The 21,950-nt window shown below is 44.3% G+C and overlaps 1 protein-coding gene across 2 annotated transcripts in view; it reads left to right on the plus strand.

The window, feature by feature from the left end:
* Positions 1-3,497: 3,497 nt before the first annotated feature.
* WSCD1 (WSC domain sialate O sulfotransferase 1) overlaps positions 3,498-21,950 on the plus strand; it is a 30,455-nt gene continuing 12,002 nt past the window's right edge. The window contains exons 1-5 of one of the 2 annotated variants that reach the window (XM_085310318.1): positions 3,498-4,944; positions 9,652-10,327; positions 15,122-15,236; positions 16,322-16,506; positions 21,443-21,564. In XM_085310318.1, the coding sequence (XP_085166444.1) occupies positions 9,898-10,327; positions 15,122-15,236; positions 16,322-16,506; positions 21,443-21,564 (852 nt within the window). In that variant the 5' untranslated portion in view covers positions 3,498-4,944; positions 9,652-9,897. Of the gene's footprint in view, positions 4,945-6,132; positions 9,418-9,651; positions 10,328-15,121; positions 15,237-16,321; positions 16,507-21,442; positions 21,565-21,950 lie in introns of those variants that run through there. The other variant, XM_085310316.1, reaches the window with a different exon arrangement.

Consider the following 21,950-nt stretch of genomic DNA (forward strand, 5'->3'; position numbering starts at 1 on the left):
GAGCAGCCCCGCGCCCTCCGGGTGCGCGCCGCGGGGACGCGCGTGCCGAGCGCCCCGTGAAAGGCGCCGTTTCGGTACCTATGACTTAGTTACGGATCCGCATGGTACTTCGATTCCGGTAGGTTTCCTTGCAGGTAGGAAGACAGCTCAGCTCCGGCTACAGGGGGTTGGAAAGTGTACTGTATATTGCTTTTTGCTTTACAGCAGCCTCCTGGAAAACTTCAGCCTATAGCTGCAAAACGGTATTGTTTTTTTGGAAATTGCACATAAAGCATCATTTAGTGGGTAGGTAAATTCATAATTTCAGAAGGGATGCATGTTCTGCATGTCTGGTTCATCTTCAAACAAAATTGTTCCTAGGTTCAAGAATACTGTTTGCTGGAAAATTTTCAGATTATCAGTATAGGTGGACAACAGATTGCATACACTTGCTGTTATCTTTTGAGTACCTCTTTCTATGTACACATTGCATACAGATATACAAACATATGTGTATATACATAGATGTGTATAGATGTATGTCTGCATCTTTTCTGTGCTGGCATGGATTCAGTTCTCCTGATAAGGTTATTATTTTATCACTGAGCAAGGAAGAAGTATCAGATCCGTGGAAAAAATACTGTATCACCCTTGTCTAGTTTATGCTATGACCTGCCACTGGAAGACTTCCTAAGTCAGCACTCGTTCTTAAAATGAACGCCTGTGCCTGCCTTTCGGTAGGCTCTCCTGCATCCCTCACCATAGTCTCCTGTGTTCACTGCCAAAACCTTTTCCTAGATTTACACCTACTTATGCTAGCAAATTGGTCTCGAAAATCCGGTATCTAGTTAAAGAGCTGCTRTGATCAAACACGCACAAGTTAAATGCTGACTTTCCGGTGTACTCAGGCTGCAGCTCTGCTTTTTAACATCACTTTTCATTTTGAAAGATGAATTAGCTACCAACTGTAAAACATCTTGTATATCATATAGGCTTTCTGCTTATGGTGAATACTGCATGAACTTGCGTAGTTTCAATTTGATGTGACAGTTTATGGACCATACAGTTTTTCTCTGTCTCCCTGCCATCTCTGCATAAAGATTTTTTGGGGGTTTATTTAGATCACAGCTCATTATTTAATTGTTTTAACGTGAAATGAGTGTCAAAGGTAACTTGGCAATCAGATTACATCTCATAGCAAGCACAGTTCCAAAACAGTATAGGAAGGGAAGATGAGGAAGGGAGGAAGTGGTAAACTTGCTCAAAAGCCCTTTCCAGCTGCAGCRTCCGCCGCTATAGGAGGTAGAGGAACTGTGCTGCTTCTACTTCATTTCCAGTTTCTTGACTGACCTCCCGTTGTGCTTACCGTAACACTGGAACGGTATCGCGTTTGGAGACGGTTACTCCCGAGGAGTGCATGTGCTGTTGTTACCCCTTGCAGCATCCGCACGGATGCATCCTCTAGCGAGCAAAGCTTCCTAAGTTGGAAGAAGTGTTTGATTGCTYCTGAAAGCTAAGGTACTGAGGCCGGATCTTTTGGTGGGGAGGCTGCACAGCAGAGATAGTGGTCAGCACTAGCTGAAGATCTCTTAAGTTTCTATGCTCCTTTAATTAAAAAAAAAAAGCTTTTAAAGAATGATCTGCTCTGCTGCCTGAGAGTTAACAAGAAAAAGTCACTGGTCACCTTGTAACTTGACTGAAAACTCTTAGGGAATGTGCTTAATTTTGACAGAAAGAAGCCCAAAAGTTAGTTTCTGGAAATACTTAGAAGCCCAGTTGTGCTCTGAATTAGATGGAGTGACTTGGGAAGAGCTGGGGTGAACCCGTCTGGCACACAGGCGCGGAGCCAGCCCGGCGCGAGCTCCCGGGCCGCGGGAGGGGACGACGCGGCGTGCCCGAGCCCGAGGCAGCAGTCCTGCTGGCGGCACAGGCGAGAGGAGCTGCGCCGAAGGCAGGGCTGCAGCGAGCACCGCGGGCTCCGCGGGGAGGGCGGGCGAGCCCGCTGCGGCGGGGCCGCGCTCGCCGAGGCTCCAGCCTCGCAGCAGCGGCGCAGAGGTGCGCTGCAGCCCGCGGGCCCCCCGCGCCGAACGGGCRGCGCCGGTCTTCAGCGGGGCGCGAGCTACGTGCCGTGCGTACAGCTGCCGCGGCCGGGAAAGGCGCCGTTCCCACGCTGCTGGACAGCCAAATCCCTAAACTAATTTCCAAGTTAAAGAAGCTTCCTCAAGACTCAGCTTGGTGTCTTTTGTCATGATTATTCAGAGTTGGCCTCGTGCCTAGAACTCAGTCAGCCACACATCCTCCCATCAACAATTTAGCCTGAAAACTTGCTTCTGCTATAGCGAATGGACAAACTTCCGCCGGCTTCCGAGGTGCTGGAGATGAACGACGGGGCGGCTTCGCTACGCTTGGTGCTGTTCCTCCGGGGCTGCGATAGACGTGTTCTGCCGCAGGGTGCTCTGCGGGATCATCTGAAGTGCTAGGGGAAAAAATCCTGCTTTCGGGGAGCAGTCGAGTTCTTCTGCCTCTCAGCGTAAAGCCAAAAACACTGTAAAAGCCAGATCTATTGGATTCTAGATGAGTCATATTTGGGCAGAGTATTTTAACTGCCAGAAAAGTCAATGAGCTGATTATATTCCATAGACCTTATTTTGTAGAAAAGTAWGTTTTTTAAGTTGGTGAGAAAAATGAATATAGTAACTCTTCGTGTAAATTCCCCCCCTCGTTGTTTTTTTGATGAAAGAATAACCTAGGAAAGGTGATGGAGTTAAGAAACCACCTGTTTTTAATTCCTTTGCATAAATTTCTAAATTGCATTGTTCAGTTAGCGGGACAACCCAACATGATACTTTCTTAAGAAGCCAGAAAAAGTAACAATGGATTTGAGTCAAAACCCACCAGAATCAACATCAACCTGTTTCTTGATCTTGGTGGATTAAGACAATACACTGCCGAGATCTTTCTTCTAAGCTATCCTTTTAGCATCTGCTGCTTTCAGCATCTGCTGCTTTCCACACAAATGTGGAAGTCTCAATCCATGGTTTCATTTTGATCCAAACAACAACTGACTTTTATCCTATGATTAGGTAACCAGGATAATGTGGAATTGCTCTGTTGATTCCATTTGGGGTAGGAAGTGGAGAGCTGAGATACCTCATCTTTGCTTTCTTTTTCAACATGTTTCTCAAAACTCAAAAGATGACCCTGTTCGTACAGGAAAGTATAGATGTGAGAGGAATAAAGGGAAACTACAAATTCACGTCTAGCTTTAGATAGGATCTCAACATTAAATTTGCAGCTTCTCAAGAATTTATTTTCTGCCTGCCCCATGCCTGTGCATTTGTGCTATATGACATTAGCTGTTACTTTCCTACTAGAGCATCAAGAAAATGGTTGCTTCCATCCAAAAGAAAGGCCACAAGCCAGCACCTCTTTCTGTTAGGCCTCCGAATCATTTACAGACTGACTCATTTTTCCCCAAAGAAAGCTAACAAAATAGAGGAGAATGTAGAAGAGGGATGTTTGAGAGTCTCATTCGCTTCAGTTCATAAGAGAAAACAGTCTTGCTTCTGTGCCAAGAACTCTGAATTTGCAAAATCCTGTTGGTCTTTAGACAAGACTAACTATTGATGAGCTGAAGCCTTCCATGTGGTATCGACCTAAGTTTCTGCACTGTGCAGCCTATTAAGGGACAGCCTGCAACTGAGCAACTCTTCACCTGCAAGCCTAGAGCTGCTCTTCTTCACTGTTTCCACCTTTTATTGGCTTTCATAGCATTACTGGAAGTATTTAGTCATCCCTTAAAATTTCTGCAACTATTTCTTTAGCAAGGAGTAGAATGGCCAATAACTTCAAAACTTCTATTTCTCTTTTAAAAAACTGTTCATGCAGCTGCCTAGCATGACTTCTTTTGTGGTCATAAGAAAGTGGCTGAGTGGTTGTCAATTGAGATCATTTCAGAAGCAAGTTACCGACTTGCTTTTCCTTGTAGCAACTTTCTTATGGCAGTTATAAATCTGGTATTACATATGTACTGAAAGAAAAATGAGGACTAAAGGAAAAGCAGCAAGAGTTAGTTATAAGTGGAAATGCCTCAGGTCTGATGTCTAGCCCCGTCAGCGCACTGAGATGCAAGTGCCGAGTTCCCATTGCGTGCTCTCGCGTTCCTTGCTGCTTTGCAGCAGTGCCGGCACCGCGTGACGGGTAAAAGAGCAGCGCACAGACGACTCCCTTCTCCCGCCCCCTCGCCGAAAAGCCCTCTCTGCAGCGCTGTCCACGGCACAGGTGTCCAGACCGTAGGCCACGCCGTTTCTACGAAATACCGACCGAGCACTAGAACGATTCGTTGCAAGGCGCAAAGGCCGTTCCTGCCCTTTGCGCTGAGTTCAGCCAAGAGGGCTGCAGCCTCGGGGAAGCCCAGGTCTGCCTGCTGACGCACGCGTCCGCGGAGCCAGGCGCAAGGGGACAGCCACGGCACGTTTCACAGGAGACGACGGAGGTCTCCTTGAGAGCAGCCACCGCTGCCGCTCGGCTCCCTCCCRCGTCGGCAGCGCCCTGCGGCCGAGGGCTCCGGGGAACGCGGCCCGTGGAAGAGCTACGGGGAGAGACACGGCCTTTCTGAGGGGCTGCTCGCACCATGCTGCATCGGCGTTGCTAGTTCTTGCAGCTCTCTGGGAGAGCATCCCCCAAGGCTGACGCAGCACCAAGCCCACGGGAGCCCGACGGCACCTTAACGAACAAGCAGCCAACCTGTAACAGCTCTGCCGAGATTCCCCAGCACTGCGGTACTGGGCAGGGGACTCAGCTACCAACCAGCCGGTAAATACGACCTGATCACATCACAGCAGATTTAGAGAAGCCTTTCTTTTGAGATGTTGCCTTTGCCAGAGACAGTGAAAAGAAATGCAGCATTGCCCATTTTAGGAAACAGWTAAGAACAGACTCATATTCTGAGATCTAGAATTTTAGGTGAGATGCATTTTTTTCCCCTCTGAATTCAGTCCTACTGCCTTATACAATATTGTAAGGTTTCCTCACAGGGTATTTCTAGCTGTACCAGATAYAGGAATATTAGAGAAGTCAGAGAAAAATATGAAAGACTGTTTTTTTTGTAATGACATTTCCAAGCAAAGAATTTCAGGTTGAAACAGCAAAAAATGTTGTTCAAACTGAACTGTCCAAATAGTTAGAGTCATCTGACACTAATGCAGTAAGTTCATGCTTTTTATAAAATAAGACCATTCAATGCTTTTCTGAACCACACCAAATTCCTCCCTGCAATAATCCGTGAAAGWGAGCTACACGGGATAATTACGCATTTTGTAAAAGCACATTGCCTTTTTTAGTGACACAAGGTACCCCTTCCTTGCTGTAGATAGGGCACCCAGCATACCTTCTGTATGACCAGTTATCATACCCAAAGCTGAGTCACAGATCTCTGCCGCTGCCCATCATTTTTCTCTCGTGTTGCAGCACCAACCCTTCCATCGTTCTCTTCAGCCACAGGTCTTTTCTGCTGTTTAACAGTTCTCATTGCCCATCTCAAAGTCCTTTCGATAAYCATCTAATGATTTTACTGATTTTTAACCCAATTGTCAATTAATTGGGTCCTAAAAAACCCTGTGGCTGTGAGAACTGATAAATAGGAACAGAAGACTACTTCAAGCAAAAGGCAACTTTATTTTTCCGTTTTTTCTATTTCACTTCATTCATTCAAAGTGAAACATATATCGCAAAGACAAATKCTGTATTTTCTGGTAGCTGATACCACTTCACACCCTCCTTTCCCTATCCTTTTTAATATAATCAAAAGTGATGTACTTCAGTTCTTTCAGGTATACTCTGATGATATTGCAATATGCAGTTTATTGAAAAAGCAAATGACATTTTTTTTWTATGTCAGCAGCACTCTGCTGTTTCCGTACTTAAGGCAACATCTAATTTTTGAGTTGTGCATTTGCAGCAGTTGCTGTGGGTAGGGAGAGTCTGCTTATTTATTTGGTTGGTTTTTACTACAATGTACTGTCATGGCAACTGTACTGAGGGCGAATGCATCTGGAGGTAATTTATATATGTCATGTTGGCTGTAGTAACATTGGTTTGTACCATTTAAACTTTTCCAACCACTTGGCAAAGGCAAGTGGTTTCTGATACCCAGAGGCAGTTCCTCTTTAGTAAGTATCACCAGGACACTGCACCTTTGCCCAGACACAGCACAGCCTGCTGCTGAGGGGATGGTGCTGTGTAGCGTGTGGCACTTAGAGCTGTTCTGCTTTGCACCTATGCAAACGTGAGCAAGTTGGCTGAAAGACTCAACCATACAATGCTTTAAAAGGGACTAAGTTGGGCTGCTGGCGTGGTTTCAGGCATAGCACCGCCCGCCTCCACTGTTCAGCCTTGATGGGTCCTTCTCCAGCTACTTGGGTGCGCACTAATCCTCAACCACAGCTTAGCTCGTCAAGCATAGCTTTACTGTGAGTACTCCATTGCACAGCTGCAGGGAGGAAAAGGCTAAAAAAAGAACCATATCCTTCCAGAAATGGACTTTTTCCATGTGATCAGTGAGAAATGCAGGTGTGTGGTTATTATACCAGGGTATATGGAAAACACTTAGAGAAATGCTTTTGTAGCTAGGACCTCTACCTTGGCAAAACCATGAGGATAGTCATTTTTGTTGATATGCTAGCACATAGTATTTTTCCTTCTTTCTTTCCTTTTTTTTTTTCCTCCAGAAAACAGTAAATTAATTGAGGTTTTTTTCTTACTCTTGGCTCCTCTCAGGATCTCACTTTGTTTAACATGGGGGTTTCATAAAGCACTGTTTTCAGTCTGTTCAGGAGCATTATTAGAGAAGCGTTAATTACAGTTGGACATGTTCTGATATCTTATAAAGCCATGCTTTTCTGTTTGGAATTTGTTTTGGAGATGGCCTGCACACACCCAACTGCTGTGTGCAAATGCTTTCACATCCTGTGTAGACAAGCCTAAACAAACTTTGCATTTCTCAGCTGTACTCTAGTGGGAAGGAGAGAGTTTTTGATACTACCAGGGATATGTTTGAGGATCCATGGGAGATGCTGCTCCAGAAAGTGTTCCACAGTGCAGAGCAGCAGCTCCAAAGCTGGTTGTCTAACAAAGCTGCTTAGCACATAGCAAGCTATCATGGACCAGCTGGTGGATGGGATCTTGCCTTTGTGCAAGGCAGCGGCTGAAGGCAAAGTAGGAAGAGTGAAAGTCATGCACAAGGTAAACCAGTTCAACTGTCCATTCAGGATGTACCAGTTTGCCTTAAAAAGTTGTAGTGCAATGCTCTTCAGAAGATAATCCTGCCTAGCTGCCATTCCAAACAGTGCTTATTAGGAACACTTAAAATTTGCCCTCTTGCTATAGCCCATTCTTTTCAATGCAAGTGCTTTAAATACACTTAGGAGCTTTGCGTGAAAGTATTTTTTGAGATTGTAACTTGAATTCCTCTCTTAAATAATCCAGAAGAGCTATGAAACCTTGAATTAAAATTAGGCAAGGATGATTGGAAGTATAATAAATTTATCTAGCCTCATCTTGCTGTTAGGGAAAAAAAATCTTAAACCTTTTGATTGTATGTGATTGCACCCATCACTATTTCACCGACAGGCTTCACGGCAGCCCTGTACTAAGAGGAGCTACCCCCCTTTGCTTTACAGATGACAAACAGAACAACGCGGTGTCTGCTCAGAAACTGGCCACCAAGGCACATATTAGCWGACTCAAAGCCTTATCTCAAAATGCAGTAGACTAAGGAGCATCATGATTTCCCAGTCAGAGCTTCARATAGCTAACATGCATGTCTAGCTGTCTTTTGTGTTGGACAGGCTCTTTTGGGAATAGCTCAGAAGTTTCCAGTAGCCCGATGTTCTGAACAACTAGTGAATCAAATGGTACCTTGCTGAGAGACACTATTTCTTCAGCTAAATTAGCACAGTAACAATCTACAGTATCTAATTGTAGATAATTTTCTGTTCATCTGTCTAGGTACTTCTGACCCTTTTACTGTAATTCCTGAGCTCTCAGAACATTGATCAGAGATTTTCAATAATTTAAATCTAAGGGTCGGCTCTTTAGCTTGTATAAATCGATGCATTTTCTTTGGCTTCAGAGCTGATCAGAACGGAGTCGTGTTAGTTTTTATGCTGGAGAAAGTGATCTTAACTTACTAAAGCACTTCACTGCACCTCAGCCCATCAAGTTATCTGATRATGTATGCAGGATAAGAATTTGCACAGGTAACAGTGAAGTGATGATAAGGCCTTGTAAGACTGAGTATTTGGAGAAAGTATGGAGGAAGAGATAAACACAAACATTTCTGGATGCTACTCAGCCCTATGCAATTCAGCATACAGGACCTTAAACAACAACAAAACCCACYGCACTAAATCTGGTCCTAAAGACTGGCTTGGAAGAGGGGAGTCACCGCCCCGCTTAGCGACCTAGATCGGAAGGTGGTCACACAAAAGGAATACAAGCTCAACTGACAAAAAAAAAATCAGCTCAGCTTTAATATACTTTTGGCTTAGAAGTTTTTGATTGCTACTTATGACAAAGAAATTACAGAAGTAAATGTAAAAGGGAATGAGTGGAGACTTTTATCTGGTAGCACRTGGTTTAGGAAGAGGCATAGATGTTTCTTTGCCAGGACTGTGGATTTCATGAGTGTGTCCTAATTGCAAGTTAAGCAAAAGCCATAATATTTTCTTTTCTAGAAAACACTAAATCTTTTCTGAATGCTTGCCTGGCTCCACAGAGAAGTGATTGAGTGAGAAACTAGAAACTTATGGGGAGATGCCAGCTTTTGTTAGAGGAGGTTAAAGGTTTCCTAGAGTACAAAGAGGCTTTTCTTGCCTGGACAGTCCTTTCATGGTATACATCAGCATAACTAACAGCCTGGCAAAGCTCAGAAGTGGTCAGGAGATATTTAGTGAAACTTGAAAAGAAAGTTTTTCAAACATTCATCAGCTTCTGCCTACAAACATCTGCACGTCAACATTTGTCGATAGAAATCTGCTAAGAAAATTAGCGAGATCTTTGCTTTCTTCTAAAGTAATACATAGAATAATTCACACAGCTCTCTATATAAGTACAGAACCCCAGGATAGCCTTTCAAAATAACGCCGTACTTTGTGCTGCAGAGATTAATAATTACTCTCTTATCTATAGTGAGTTGATGCAATTTCATTTGTTTTCTATACACCCACACTGCTGTTTTCTTCTGATCTACATTTGTAGCTTAGCTGCTGTTCTTCTGAAAAAAAAMCGTATCCGATAATACCTTCCAAAAAAGATGCCTATACTGACTGGAACAGGCAGCCASAGTAACAAAGAATGGAGACGTTGGCTATTTACAAATAGAGAACGAAAAGAACTTAACGTTCCAAACATCCCAAGAGAAATAACCTCATCGTAAAGGTATTCCTTGTGCACTTCCAGTTAAAAGAAAGAAACAAGTAACATGAAGATCTGATTGTAGCTTCTGCTTAATCAATCATTCTCATAGGATTATTGTCTTCAAAGTGCGTAATTATAAACAACAGATGGAGAAGTGCTTAGCTGAAAGAAGCAGGGGGAGAAAGTCACCCTGATGACAAGTATTTACTGTTTGGATCTGAACCAACCTTTTTTTCCCCCACCTTGATATTTCAGGTTTCAGCAGCAGCAGTTACAATAATGGAATCATCCCTGGGTCTGCACGAACCCCATCAGCTACCTGGGAACCTCAGGGCTGCGTGGATGTGATGCACCAGGCTGCCACTGATACCCAGAGAGAGTGCTTTTCACGGAGAGAAGGCATTAAAGCAATGGGCTGAACTTATGGGAGGAACTAGCACCAATTCAAGTGGTGATTCAGGGGCCGTTTGGAAGGCGTGAAGGCCTAGTTTCAGCAAGGGCATGGCCAAAGCTTTCTTCAGGCTACAGAAGTTTCTTCGGCGGACCCAATTTCTGCTCTTTTTCCTGACAGCAGCTTACCTAATGGCTGGCAGCCTTCTGCTGCTACAGCGGTCTCGCTTGGTTATCCAGCAAGGTTTGCGTGGGACCTCTACTAATCAGGCTCTGCCTGTTTCGGATGTGATGATAGGAGTTGGAATAGGGGTAGACACCAGGACTATGCAAAACCCWCGCCCAAGTCCCAGGCTCCTGGTAGGCGAGGACGTGCTCCAGGACTCAGCTTTGGACCAGAGGCACAGCCCACGGTGGCTCATGTCCCGCAACTCAGAGCTAAGGCAGTTGCGGAGAAGGTGGTTTCACAGGTTCATGAACGAACAGGAACCCATGCAAATGAAAGGATCTAAAGTGATGGAGCATACTGCTGAAAACAAAGGTAAGAGATATTACTCCCTAACCCCATCTTCTAGCATGCATGTAAACTGCACCTCCTTCTAGGATTATTCCAGGCAAAGATTAATAAGTATCACAAAGACTACTTGTAGAAAAGCATTTCTTTCAGCTCTTTATTACTTCCAGATCAGTTCTTAAGTGTATGCACAGGCCAGATTCAGACATGCCTGTTCACATTATGCTGTAACTTCCTCCAAAAGTGTTTTTATTGAATTGAATGGAAACCCAGGTAGTGAAATAGGTTTCCCTTATTTAAATTAATCTGTCTTCAAACGGGCAAAGATGAACACTGTTTAATTGATTTTTCTTTCTCAGAATGGGGAAAACTTTAAAAGTGAAGTTTAAGTTAGCTATCCAGAAATGCACAATACCTTCAGTTAACAGSTACCTTTTGCTGGTGAAACTTTGCAGCGTATACTGAATTCTACTGTTGCAAACACGCCTGTTGTTCCTGAACTGCCCCTGTAACCCATCCTTCCTTTACTGAGTGCTGAACCAGCACCACGGTGAAATGAGAGCACCTGGAATGGAGACAGCCCTTAGTGCTTGACAAGTTTGCTAGAAATTAGCAACAAGCCAGCAGACTGCAAGGGAATTTGCATCACTGCACAGGGGAGTCCAGTGCATGCATTAGCAGCCAGAGCACAAGGTACAAAACTGTACATTTTCCAGGCTTCATGATTTAATGATATCCTAAATGGAAAGCCATTCAGAGGTGAAGAAATAWGAGTTTGCTTCACTGTGAGTCTGACTCTGCTACCCTAACTGCTGCTGACAAATAAATGCATGAACTGCTTGGGTTTGTTCAGTAGGAAACCTTTAGAAAACTATTATCCAGGGCAAGTAAAGCCCTGGGAAGTAAAGGAGTCTGTAGATGTTCACACTTTCTCTGCATGGCTTTCTACTCTTGTGACCCACCACACATCTTCACCCTGGGAGAGTTCCGACTGCCACCCTGAGCCGAGCCTGCGATACGTGGGGTGGCACGTGAACCTGGACGTCCACGGCACTAGCTGCTCACTGCAGCGGGGTGGCGAAGCCCTTGCCCTGCAGACCCCCTTCGAGGGGCCAAGTATCAGAGCTCCTCAGTGCCGAGGAAGGCAGGATGACCACTCATCCTTATGCTCCTCATGCCACCATCCTTGTRCCTCACAGCCAAAAAATTGTCATCACGTAATGCCATAAAGTTCTCCTCCATAACAATCTCAGATGAAGCATTCATTGTAACAGAGGGGTATGTGTTTTGAGAAGATGGGTTGAATGCTACCTTTGATCCATTGCTTGTTAGAAAAAAAGGTTGCTTTTTGAGATGCTTCACTGACAATAAGAAAAGGAATAGGATCTGAACAACTAGACACCACATTACTAAACTGTTCGTTATTTTGTTGAATAACATTACCCAAAGAAAGGGGCATCTTCTAAAAAGAATCCCACAAAAAGGTGCCATCTAGTTACTCCTACTGATTAGATTTTTGGAAGTGGAAACAAGAAGTTGGTATTGATGGTGTTTCATAGATGAGTCATACAGTGTGAGTCAGGCAAACTATAACATCTGGAAGTATCTGAAGCACCAAGCAGAGACTTCCCAGAATACTCCCCAGGCACTTCATAAAATCCCACAGCTAGCAGATTTTAGTGGCAGAGAATAGAGATTGCAAAGTTCAGATGTTCCCCAGAGAACGCAGCTGCGTTTCAGTAACCTGCCCTGGACACAACTGCAGTGTTCAACGTCCAGTGGTAGCTCCTGCACTAGTGTGAAACATGCAGTCCCAGCTGCTCTGTGCCACGCACTGGTGACGGAGCTGAAACRCTCAGCGAAAGCCTAGCACACGGGGTGGAAACAAGCTCTGTGGGAAGAGCCCCGTCCGACTGCCCTGCGTGCACAACCCCGCTCTCTGCGGAGCGGAACATGCACCTTTACCTCCAGCAAATAAATCTACTAACGTTAGTTGCCATCTACTTCAGTAAGTGCTTAATGGCCAGTGGCAGAAAAGAACCACCTGAACCCTCTGGGATACCACTTTTGTATTTGTACCTCATAAACCCAGTGTTTAATATTCAGAAAAATACAACTTTTTCATTCTTTTGCAAGCAGCACACACCCTGTTTTTGGTGGCCCACACCCTGTTTTTGGTGGCCCAGCAGGGGCTGATGCTTTAACCCAGAGTGGCACATCCAGGGCGCTACCCGGTCAGGATCGCTGTTCCACTCGAGGAGGCTTGAGGGGACGAGGGAGGAGAGACCTCTGTGAAACTGGCCCTCTGCTGCTCGCTTCCCCCAGGGGCCCGTGGTTTGCACTTCCACACTGCACGTGTTCTGGCAGCCCAGGGAGTCTCAGGGGGTTTCAAAGTGCCCTCTGAAGCTAACCTGCCTTGCTGAACCCAGAAAGTGCCCCTAAGCTCTTCAACTTTGTTTCCTCCTGAATCCAGACTGTGAAAAGATGGTAAATCTGAATTTTCACTGACTATAGCTGCTTGAGGTACTCTAATTTCCCTTGGTTTTAGGGTTTTTTGCTTCTTTCTTTCTTGTTTTTTTTCTCCCTGATTAACAAAAGAATAGACAACATGTACAGAAACATGRTGAGCGTTTGGGCACTACGCTAATTCCTGGTAAGAGTACGAACTTGTTTTACCACAGATTTCCTGAATGACCTTAAGAACTTCAATTAAAAACAAACAGACTAATTTCAAAAATTATCCTTAAAAGTCAGTTAAACCTAATGCCCATATTAGCCATTAATCTAGTGCCATGCTGAAGTTATAGTTGCTGACAGAGAAGGAGCCAACGGGGCTACTTACTGCTACATCCCACTGAATTATGCTGATTCAAATCTGCATCCTTTGAATATCTGACTGAAAATGAAGTGTCATTATTAATAAGCATATTGTTAACAAGTATTGGAATGCTTTTAGAAATTATTATCAGTTAAAAATTTAGCTTCCTATGTAATGTATGTTATCTCCCCACCTGCGCTTCCTAGTAAGCTTGCAGGCTGTTATTTCATTATGGATCTCTTCCAAAATATAATGAAATTCTCTGTGGTTATAATGCATGTTAAAGATTCAGCTTTGCCCTGAGGTTCCCTTTCAGTAAAGCAGCACATTGCCTTATTTGTGCATTCTTCATCAGTATCCTGCTAGCGGCACGCGGGCTTCCTGATGCGTTCAGCGACGCGTCTGCACTTCSCCTGTCTGGGCGGCCTGCAGGTCCGATCCCCTACAGGCTTCCCGGGGCAGGGTGCTAACTTAGGATAAATATGCTGGCGTACGTGCCTGCTGCATATTGTAAACACGAAGTTCGCTTGCCTTGCTCCACGTCCACCCAGAACAAAGCGATCTTGGCCAAGAAAATTCATCKCCTTTTCTTTCCAGGCAACTGAAACGCCCACTTGCACTGTTAAAATGTGTGGGGCAGGGACCATGTCTTATTCTGCCAGGACCAAGCTGGAAAATGCTATTAGTACAACAAATACTACTAAACAAATTGCTGTTTGTAAATGAAAAATTTCCGTCAAGAACACGTCCAGCGTGCGGGACATTTTCTGTTGTTTCGCTTCGGCAGGTTATGCCATTGCACAGAATTTCAAAGGCGACAGCTACTGAAACGCTGCCACGACGTTCGGCTCCCAAAGCGTGGGGTCTCCCAAAGGCTCGTCCACGAGAGGACGCGAAGGAGATACTGCTAGACAGGGCTCACAAACGTGAACGGGCTGCGGGGAAGAGATCAGATACGGTTGCATTAGTTYGCTTTCCGTTGCCTCCTGAGTTGGACACTTTGGTCCCATACACTGTATTTTCATCTATAACTAGATTGAATCTAAGCACTAAAAATCAGAAGTCTCCAGTAAAATACAGAACGTCCTTATTGCAGGTGCATAACTCCCATCTCATTGGCAGCTTACTGTGGGTGTATATTCAGTTTGTGAGTCTTCTAATCGCATGTTTGCAAATTACCAATGTGCATTTCTTTAAAATACTATTGTTCATGATATTTGAATGTTTATTTTCCTAACTCTAAAAATCTGAGTGGCTTGAAGTTTTTCGTATTAATTTCTGTAATATAATTGTTCTAAAATTTCATTTCTCATCATATGTTCTCTTCTTGTCCATAGCTCATGTGCAATTTGAGTTTTCTGGTATTGTGATCTCAGTATTGTTACTTCCAAAATCAAATTTCCTTTCTGCCTTCATATTTTAATAACAAGTTCTTTTATATATATATACACACACACACACACTTGCTGTATAATAGTGGGAATCTAGGTCATCCTTCCAATCATATATTACAAAAATATGGACTAGATATTATTGCATTTTGTTCATGACAACAGAATAAGAGGCTTAATGTAGGATGCAGTCTAACAGAAATATTTATCTTCCATATGTTAAGTAAAGCAAGACATTTTAAGAGATACATTTGCACTGGAGAGAAAGTGTTTAATATGATAGGTAGACAGTGCTCCCTAGTTAAGGCTGAAGTTATCTTTCCATTATAAGCTTTTAATATAACTCTGCCTACCCAAGGGAAATTGATTTTTTAAAATATTTCTCTTGCACTGTCTTATTCTTAATTAGAGATTTTCAAGAAAATTTGGGAGAAATCCAAGAAACTTTCTCAAACTTTATACTATTTTAAAGATTGCCTTGTCCCTTGTTTTACAAGGCTGCCATGCCTTCCCCCCTACCCCCAGCTTCTTACAGCCTGGAGTTTACCCAGGTGCTGTGTCTGCGTTTAGCATATGCACGTTGCCTAATGCTGTCATCTTTCATGCTCCTAGGAACCTACATTGGATGCTTCAGTGATGATTCCAGGGAGAGGACATTGAAGGGAGCTGTGTTTTATGACTTAAGAAAAATGACAGTATCTCACTGTCAGGAAGCTTGTGCTGAGAGGTAAAGTCATATTTTTTTACTGCACGTTTTTTCCTTTTCTGATAACAAGCTGAACTAGATTCAAAAGGAGGAAAAGCATGCATATGCTAAAGAGATAGCATCTCTGAAAACTGCAATTATCTCATACCTGCAGGGAAGGAGTATCTCTGCAATCTTGCTTTAAATAGTTTATTTTCACTGCTACTCGTCCATGGCTCTTTATTATAGCACGACTACTTGCAATATGTTTTTTGTTCAAATATATTTTCTGGTCAAAACTGCTTTGACTGTTAGAAATCACTCTCTAGCCCAAATCTGTGGCCTAAAATGTAACTATAAGCACACTACAGTGCTGGAAATGAGAGAGAACAGGACAACTAAGTACACGGCTGCAAGTGAGGCCGTTTCCAGCGTASCACAGGGAGCTGGTGATCACTGGGCAATAGTCACAGCGTAGTTTCTGCCACCTCTCTACCCGACCTGATTAGCTAAGGCAATGTGCAGGCTGGGGATAATAATTAATAATGAGGACAGGCCTACATTACATTATTTATGCCAAAGACTTCTTGCTGCTCTGAAGCAAAAGAGAGGGCAGAAGAAGAAACAGCATGATTCGCAGTTATTCCTGTGAAATTTACTTCCCTTCTTTTTGTACAGCAGTGCAGTTTATGCGGAGCCCATTGCATTAAGTGGTGTCTACATTACAGTTTAACCCCATCAGATTTCCCAGGTCCAGTTGAGTCATCTATAACCACCCAAAGAAACCCCAAAAGCGAGACTCTCTTCACAGATCAGACAGATCTTCAGATTTGGTTAGATACCTTTGAAGAGCGCGGCGCCGGGCCCYGGTTTGGTGCAAACCAGCACAGCTCTGGGTCGGACCCGGAGCGCTCTTGAGCGCGCCGGGCGTTCGCGATGCGCGCTTGGTCTGGCAAGCCAAAGGGGCCGGGAGGGCACTCGGCCTCGGCGCCGGCTGCGCCTCCGGGTCGGCGGGGAGGAGGCAGCGCGTGAGCCACGCACGAGACAGCTTCCCGAGCGCGCCAGGCGCAGCCCTGCTCCCACGCAGGGRCGCGCCGCCCGAGCCGCTTCGTTTCGTGTCCCTGCAGAGCGTACAGCTACGCCGGCTTGGAGCACGGAGCGGAGTGCTACTGCGGGAACCGGCTGCCGCCCGCCGCCGCGAAGCCGGAGGAGTGCAGCAGCGAGTGCAAGGGCGAGAAGGGCTCCGTCTGCGGGGGCGCGAACCGGCTCTCTGTCTACAGGGCGGAGGACCCGCGGGCCGGGGCAAAGCGACGTAAGTGAGGGGCGGCCGGAGCGAGCGGGGCTCCGCTCCTCGGGGAGTGCTGWGCATCCCGCGGGGGTAGCTTCAGAGGGGCCCTAAGCAAACAGGCTCTTCCTGCTGCTCATCCCACTCCATTTTCACTGGTGTAGCAACAGCAAGGGACAGAAGTGCCGGAAGGGCACAGCGGCCGTKTGCTGCTGGTCCGGTACCTGGTCGTCCCTTGTGGCAGTGAGAGGTGTCTGACCTGGTTGCCTCCAGCTTGCTACGTAAAAAGTTACCATCTCCAGGGAGCAAGTAAAATACAGTGCAGAGAATTGCAATGTCAGCAGGATGTCATCAGAAAAAATCCCTTCTACATTCACTACTAAGGAGCAAAACCATTTGTTTGAGAAACAACTCTAAAATTGGGTGCTTTCTAATGGAAGAAAAAGCACACATACCAATACCATTCTAAGCTCAAAAAATTATCCTAAACAAAATAAATACTATGCGACTCCAGCAGGACAAAATATAGATTCTCCAGAGAAGCACACGAGTATCTCTAAGTGAGAGAAATGAGATCATGAGATCTTGCTCTCTTTCAAGGACTTCTCTTCCACCAGGAGCTAGGGTTCCTGTTTCATCTTTATATGACAGTCCTCAGTGTTTGTCATTCAATTAACTATCGCAGGCAACGTTGGGCCAACACAAGGCATATAAAATACCTAAACAGTTGAGCAGTCTTTACTTTTGGCAAGCTCACAAGCTGAGTACAAGCACCAAGACTTTAGGTTCTGCCAGTACTGGTGGTATTTCATTTCTTTGTAAAGACAAGTCAAAGTTTGTACAATAATCCACCCAGCTACATATAAATTATATATCAAAGGTGCACAGACCTAAATTGCTAGTGTCAGGCTGACAGGCACATTGGCAGGTTTCCCAGGACACGCATCACTGTTTAAATCTTCAGTATAAAAATACATACACACATATTTCACTGAAAAAGGTGACATTTATTTTTTCTTAAGTATTAATGAATTAGTCATCAAATGATGGCCTGGAGCAGATTTGTATTTTGTTTGCCCTTAGTAATACCTGGTATTTGACTGTCTGAAGAATCATGCAGAAACAAGTGAGCTGAGGGGCCAGCAAGGGTGTTAATCAAGATGAACAAGTATATTGGAAAGTAACTCAAAGGGGAATGGAATCCATAATTTAYACTATATAATAGACAAAACATCTGTCATAAGGATTTGCCTTATTTTATTAATATTTTGCCTCTACTGTGCAATCAGCAGTTGAGCCAGCTAAGGTCTTCCTGAGAGAAGAGTGCAGATGCGGCTGGGACGGCATCTCCAGTGAGACCCGTGGGAGCGAGTTTGCCYGCTCCCCTCCCGCGGGCCTCACCTGCCCCACGTCGCTGAAGGCGACGAGCTACCTCCAGCCTGGGGGTCACTATGGAGCAGAGTTTTCCTGGGGGCAGGATTCAGCTGTAGGCTCCCTCTGGAAATTGGGGAATAATATAAATATCACAGTTCCAGTATTATCTGTGGATTTTATGGGAATCCTTCTGCCTTCTAAATATTGATGTGGGCTGGTCAAGGTTTGCTTCTGGCTGTATTTAATACAATTCTAAATGTTTTCATAAAATTTTTGTTTCAGGAATTTAATAKGGGTATGAGATTTAGTGGGAAGTCTTTCAAGAGCATCCTGGGAAACAGAAGAGCTTCTGTTCTTTTATTCCTTGGTGCAGTGCTTGTAGCAGTCTGATCSTAGGGAGACTCCTTTCCCCCTAACTAGCATCAAGTTATTTTATTTTCACACCTCCTGAGTGATGCCAAAGACATAACACTATTTCTAATAACTGTTTTGAGGGTTTGCCCCACTATGTAGTTAATTTAAATCCTCTGTTAAGTTCCAGATAATCTTGCAAGTAATCCCTAGAGAAACAAAGAATAGCRAACAAGAAATAAAGACATAGGACGAAAGAATGGAAGCAGGTCTGGACCAAATATTTAAAGTAAATAATTCACTTCTAGAAAATTACTTTTTTCTTTTAAAAAGTTGGGCAGAGATATTAATGAATTTGAGTCTAATACGACACACACTAAGCAAGGAATTCCACTCTCCATGCTACTGTATTCTTCTAAATAAGAAGAGTACATACATGGTTTTTTTCATTTTGAAAATGTCCAAAAAAGCCTCCCCAAACAACACGCTTGTGTTTCATGCATAGTTCCCCGGGGGGAAAAAAACGTTAAAAGGAGATTGTGGGGGAAAACACTATCCTTTAATACTCTCCTGGAAAGCATTTATATAGCATAGTGCACAGCAGAAGTGAACCTTTTGTCTCCTCTAATTTAATCACTTTCACATGTATCCTGAGCCTAACTTATTTATGGTTTGTTTCTTCCCAGCRAGTATTCAGGATTGTGCTTTCTCTAGCCCATTATATCCTTTCCTGGGAGGAACTAAAATGAGGCCAGTCTGCTTGGGAATTTCAAAGCTTCTAAGTGCCATTTGGATATGCAGTTTTCCTCTTTGTTTTTCATTGAAATTGGGCACCCAAATCTCAGATGGGTTTGAAAGTCTCAGGGATGATGAAAAAGAGAAAATGGTCTTTAAAAGGGGAGCTGAATAATACATCTCTCATTCAGTCCTGTAAATGTGTGTGTGGGGGGGGAAGGGAGGATGCTCACAAAAGCTAATGAACATTTTTAGCCTGATGTTACTAGTTTTCCTAGAGCATCCTCTGAAGTCCAAAAGAGGGGCTCTTCCAGAAGTTCAAGCACCTGAAATCAAGTTCCTGTTGTTAACTATGTWGGTGGGGGCCGTTTTCCCTCAGTGACCGCAGAGAAGGCTCAGATGCTCCCCCAGGGCAGAAGTCAGACTAAAATAAACCTCAAGGTGCAGCGGTGCCAGGCAGCAGCGACGGAGCCAGCGCAGGCGGGAGGAGGGCTCAGGCTGCAAATGGAGATGCCAAAAATGCAATCACCCTATGCTGGTTGCRTGTCGATTGCCAAAAAGATTTGACTATCTCAGTCCTGGAAATGCCCCACAAAAGACATCAAGTGAATTGAGACATTTCAGGGACAGAAGTCTACAGGGTAGATTTCAAATGAGAAGGCACGTAGCACTCAGACTGCAGCAGGGATTAACCAGGTGAACACCCTGCACRGTAGGGATCGATTCTGCATCTCAGGGTATTGAGACCCTTATCTGGAAGACATGCTCAAGAAGAATTCAAGTTACRGGCCTGACTATTGGAGTAACTAAGTAGAATTTTTGGTCTGTATTATTGAGAGGAGTCAAACTAGATGATCAAATGGCTTAAAAAAATTTGACTGAAAAAGCTGAGATACAGAAAACACAGCCCTAACGTGAAAGACCTTGTAAATAGAGTATCAGACACAATATGAAAAGTAGAGTATCTCGGGCTATGCTATGTTAGCGAGGCCCACAGCAGAGAGTGGGGCCGGAGAGCAGAGCAGCTGCTGCTGCGGACCAAGACCCATGCTGTACATGCTTTGAGGTTTTTATTTTGGACTAGCTCTATAGGCTTAATGCCTGTTAGAAAGCGGAGTGCATTGGGGCACTCCTGAAGCACCTCTGCTTCGGTTTCATCAAAGGGATCCCAGCTTCCATGGTGCGAGGCAAAGAAAGGCACGGAGAGCAGGGATCATTGGGAGATGTGTTCCTAAAGCGTATCCCTCATCTGGTCCACAATTCTGATGTAGATACACCCTAACCACGGCCAAGGACGAATCTCAAAAACCTGTGTAAGTGAACAGCTTCTTAGATTTGTTTTTGTCTCGTGGTGGAAAATCTGGGCCCGTCTAATATTCAYGCAGAACCAAAATCTTCCTTCAAAGGTGTACTACGTCTCTGTTTATCCAGCCCATTTCCCACATCAGTTCTGGTGAGAATTGCTTAAGATGGGCAGTAGTACCTCGAAAATAGAGCTGTGGATCAAGACTCGTAAGACCCATGTTGATTCTGAAACCCACATTTCTCCCTCTTAAGTGATGTTAAGCAAATTACTACATGTCTATTTTCCACCTCTGTATGGCCCACAAAATTCTCATGCTTTCAGAAGTGCTGTACAACGTAGACTTTTCTTTTTCTAACCTAGCCACACAATATTACTTTCTTCATTATCATCACTTCACCTATGCAAGCCCATTGCTATGCCTGGGGTAGTAAGTTTCTATGAGAGTTTGGGGGCTTTGCTTTTTTTTTTTTTTTTTTTTCCCAGGAGCAAAAGGAAGAAATACACTGCTGTTAGTAGCAATGGCTTGGACCAAATCCTGATCTCTCTCACACTGATGAAAAACAGAGCAACTCTGCCAAGCTCTGTGGCATTTATACAAGAACAGATGAGATCAGAGGCTGATGCTTAAGATTTCAGGAAAGCTTTTCTCCCTGAACAACTTACAAAAGCTTCCTTCAGATTTCGAAGGATGCAGCAAACTCCCTTGCCCTGAAAAGAAAGCTAGTGAAAGGGAAGAGAAGAGGGATAGCTCAGTAACTGAGCAGATGTGCAGGAAGGTGAGTCCCTGTAGGGGCTTTCTGAATTCATTTAAATTCCATTCCTTTTCTTGTGCAGATCATGAGAAGCTTTGTAGATTTTTATCAGGGCTTTTAAGCCTTTCAGGGGAAAGTATGTCCTCAAAAGAAAACTGGGACTTGCAAACAATAGCAATGCCCTCCACCAGTGGAATTTAATTTAAACTCTTTGCTGCAGCCCTACTTTCAGTAGTTAGTACAAAGCTAAAGGCATGTGCTCCTTTCAATACCATGGGATTTGCAACACATTTTTCTAGYGTATATCATGGTTTCTCTTATTTCTAAAGTATTTGAAATATAAACTTTACTTTTTAGCTTCTGAACCTAATATTGTTCTTTGTGATAGTGGTAGGATACTATGGACATTGTTTTCTCAAGAGAAACCTATTTCATATCCCTGCAGGGAGGAATGTTATCTATCGAGGATGTTTTAGAGCTCCAGAAAATTTAACAGACACCTTTCCAGCCTCTTTGATACAGCCCAATTTGACGGTGGAGATGTGCTCTGAATTTTGCTCCAAGAAAGTAAGAACAGTTCTCATTTCACATCCTTCTTTTTTGTTATTTTAAATTTTAATCTACTAAGGGAATAGCAAAGATTAGTGCCTTAGAGCTTTGAATTTGTAAATGAGTTTCTGAAGGACAAAACTCGTCAGAATAAATATCCAGTGATGTATCTGGTCCGATTGCTCTCGAGTGGGGAAGGCGGGAAGGAAAGCCATCAGAATTATGCCACTAGATGTGATGCACAGAAAAGCCATTCTAAGTGACAAGTGCAGACCATGGGAAAAATCAATTCCGTTTCCTTGTCACGCTCAAACCAAGCCCCCCGGGGAGGTCTCCCCCGTTGCGGCTCGCTCTGGAGACGCGTCGCGGCGAGCGGGGCCCGGCCAGCAGCGCGGTCCCGCTGC

The sequence above is a fragment of the Rhea americana genome, unplaced genomic scaffold (genome assembly GCF_003343005.1).
Source record: "Rhea americana isolate MKP2758 unplaced genomic scaffold, rheAme1 scaffold_317, whole genome shotgun sequence".
NCBI classification, from domain to species: Eukaryota; Metazoa; Chordata; class Aves; order Rheiformes; family Rheidae; genus Rhea; species Rhea americana.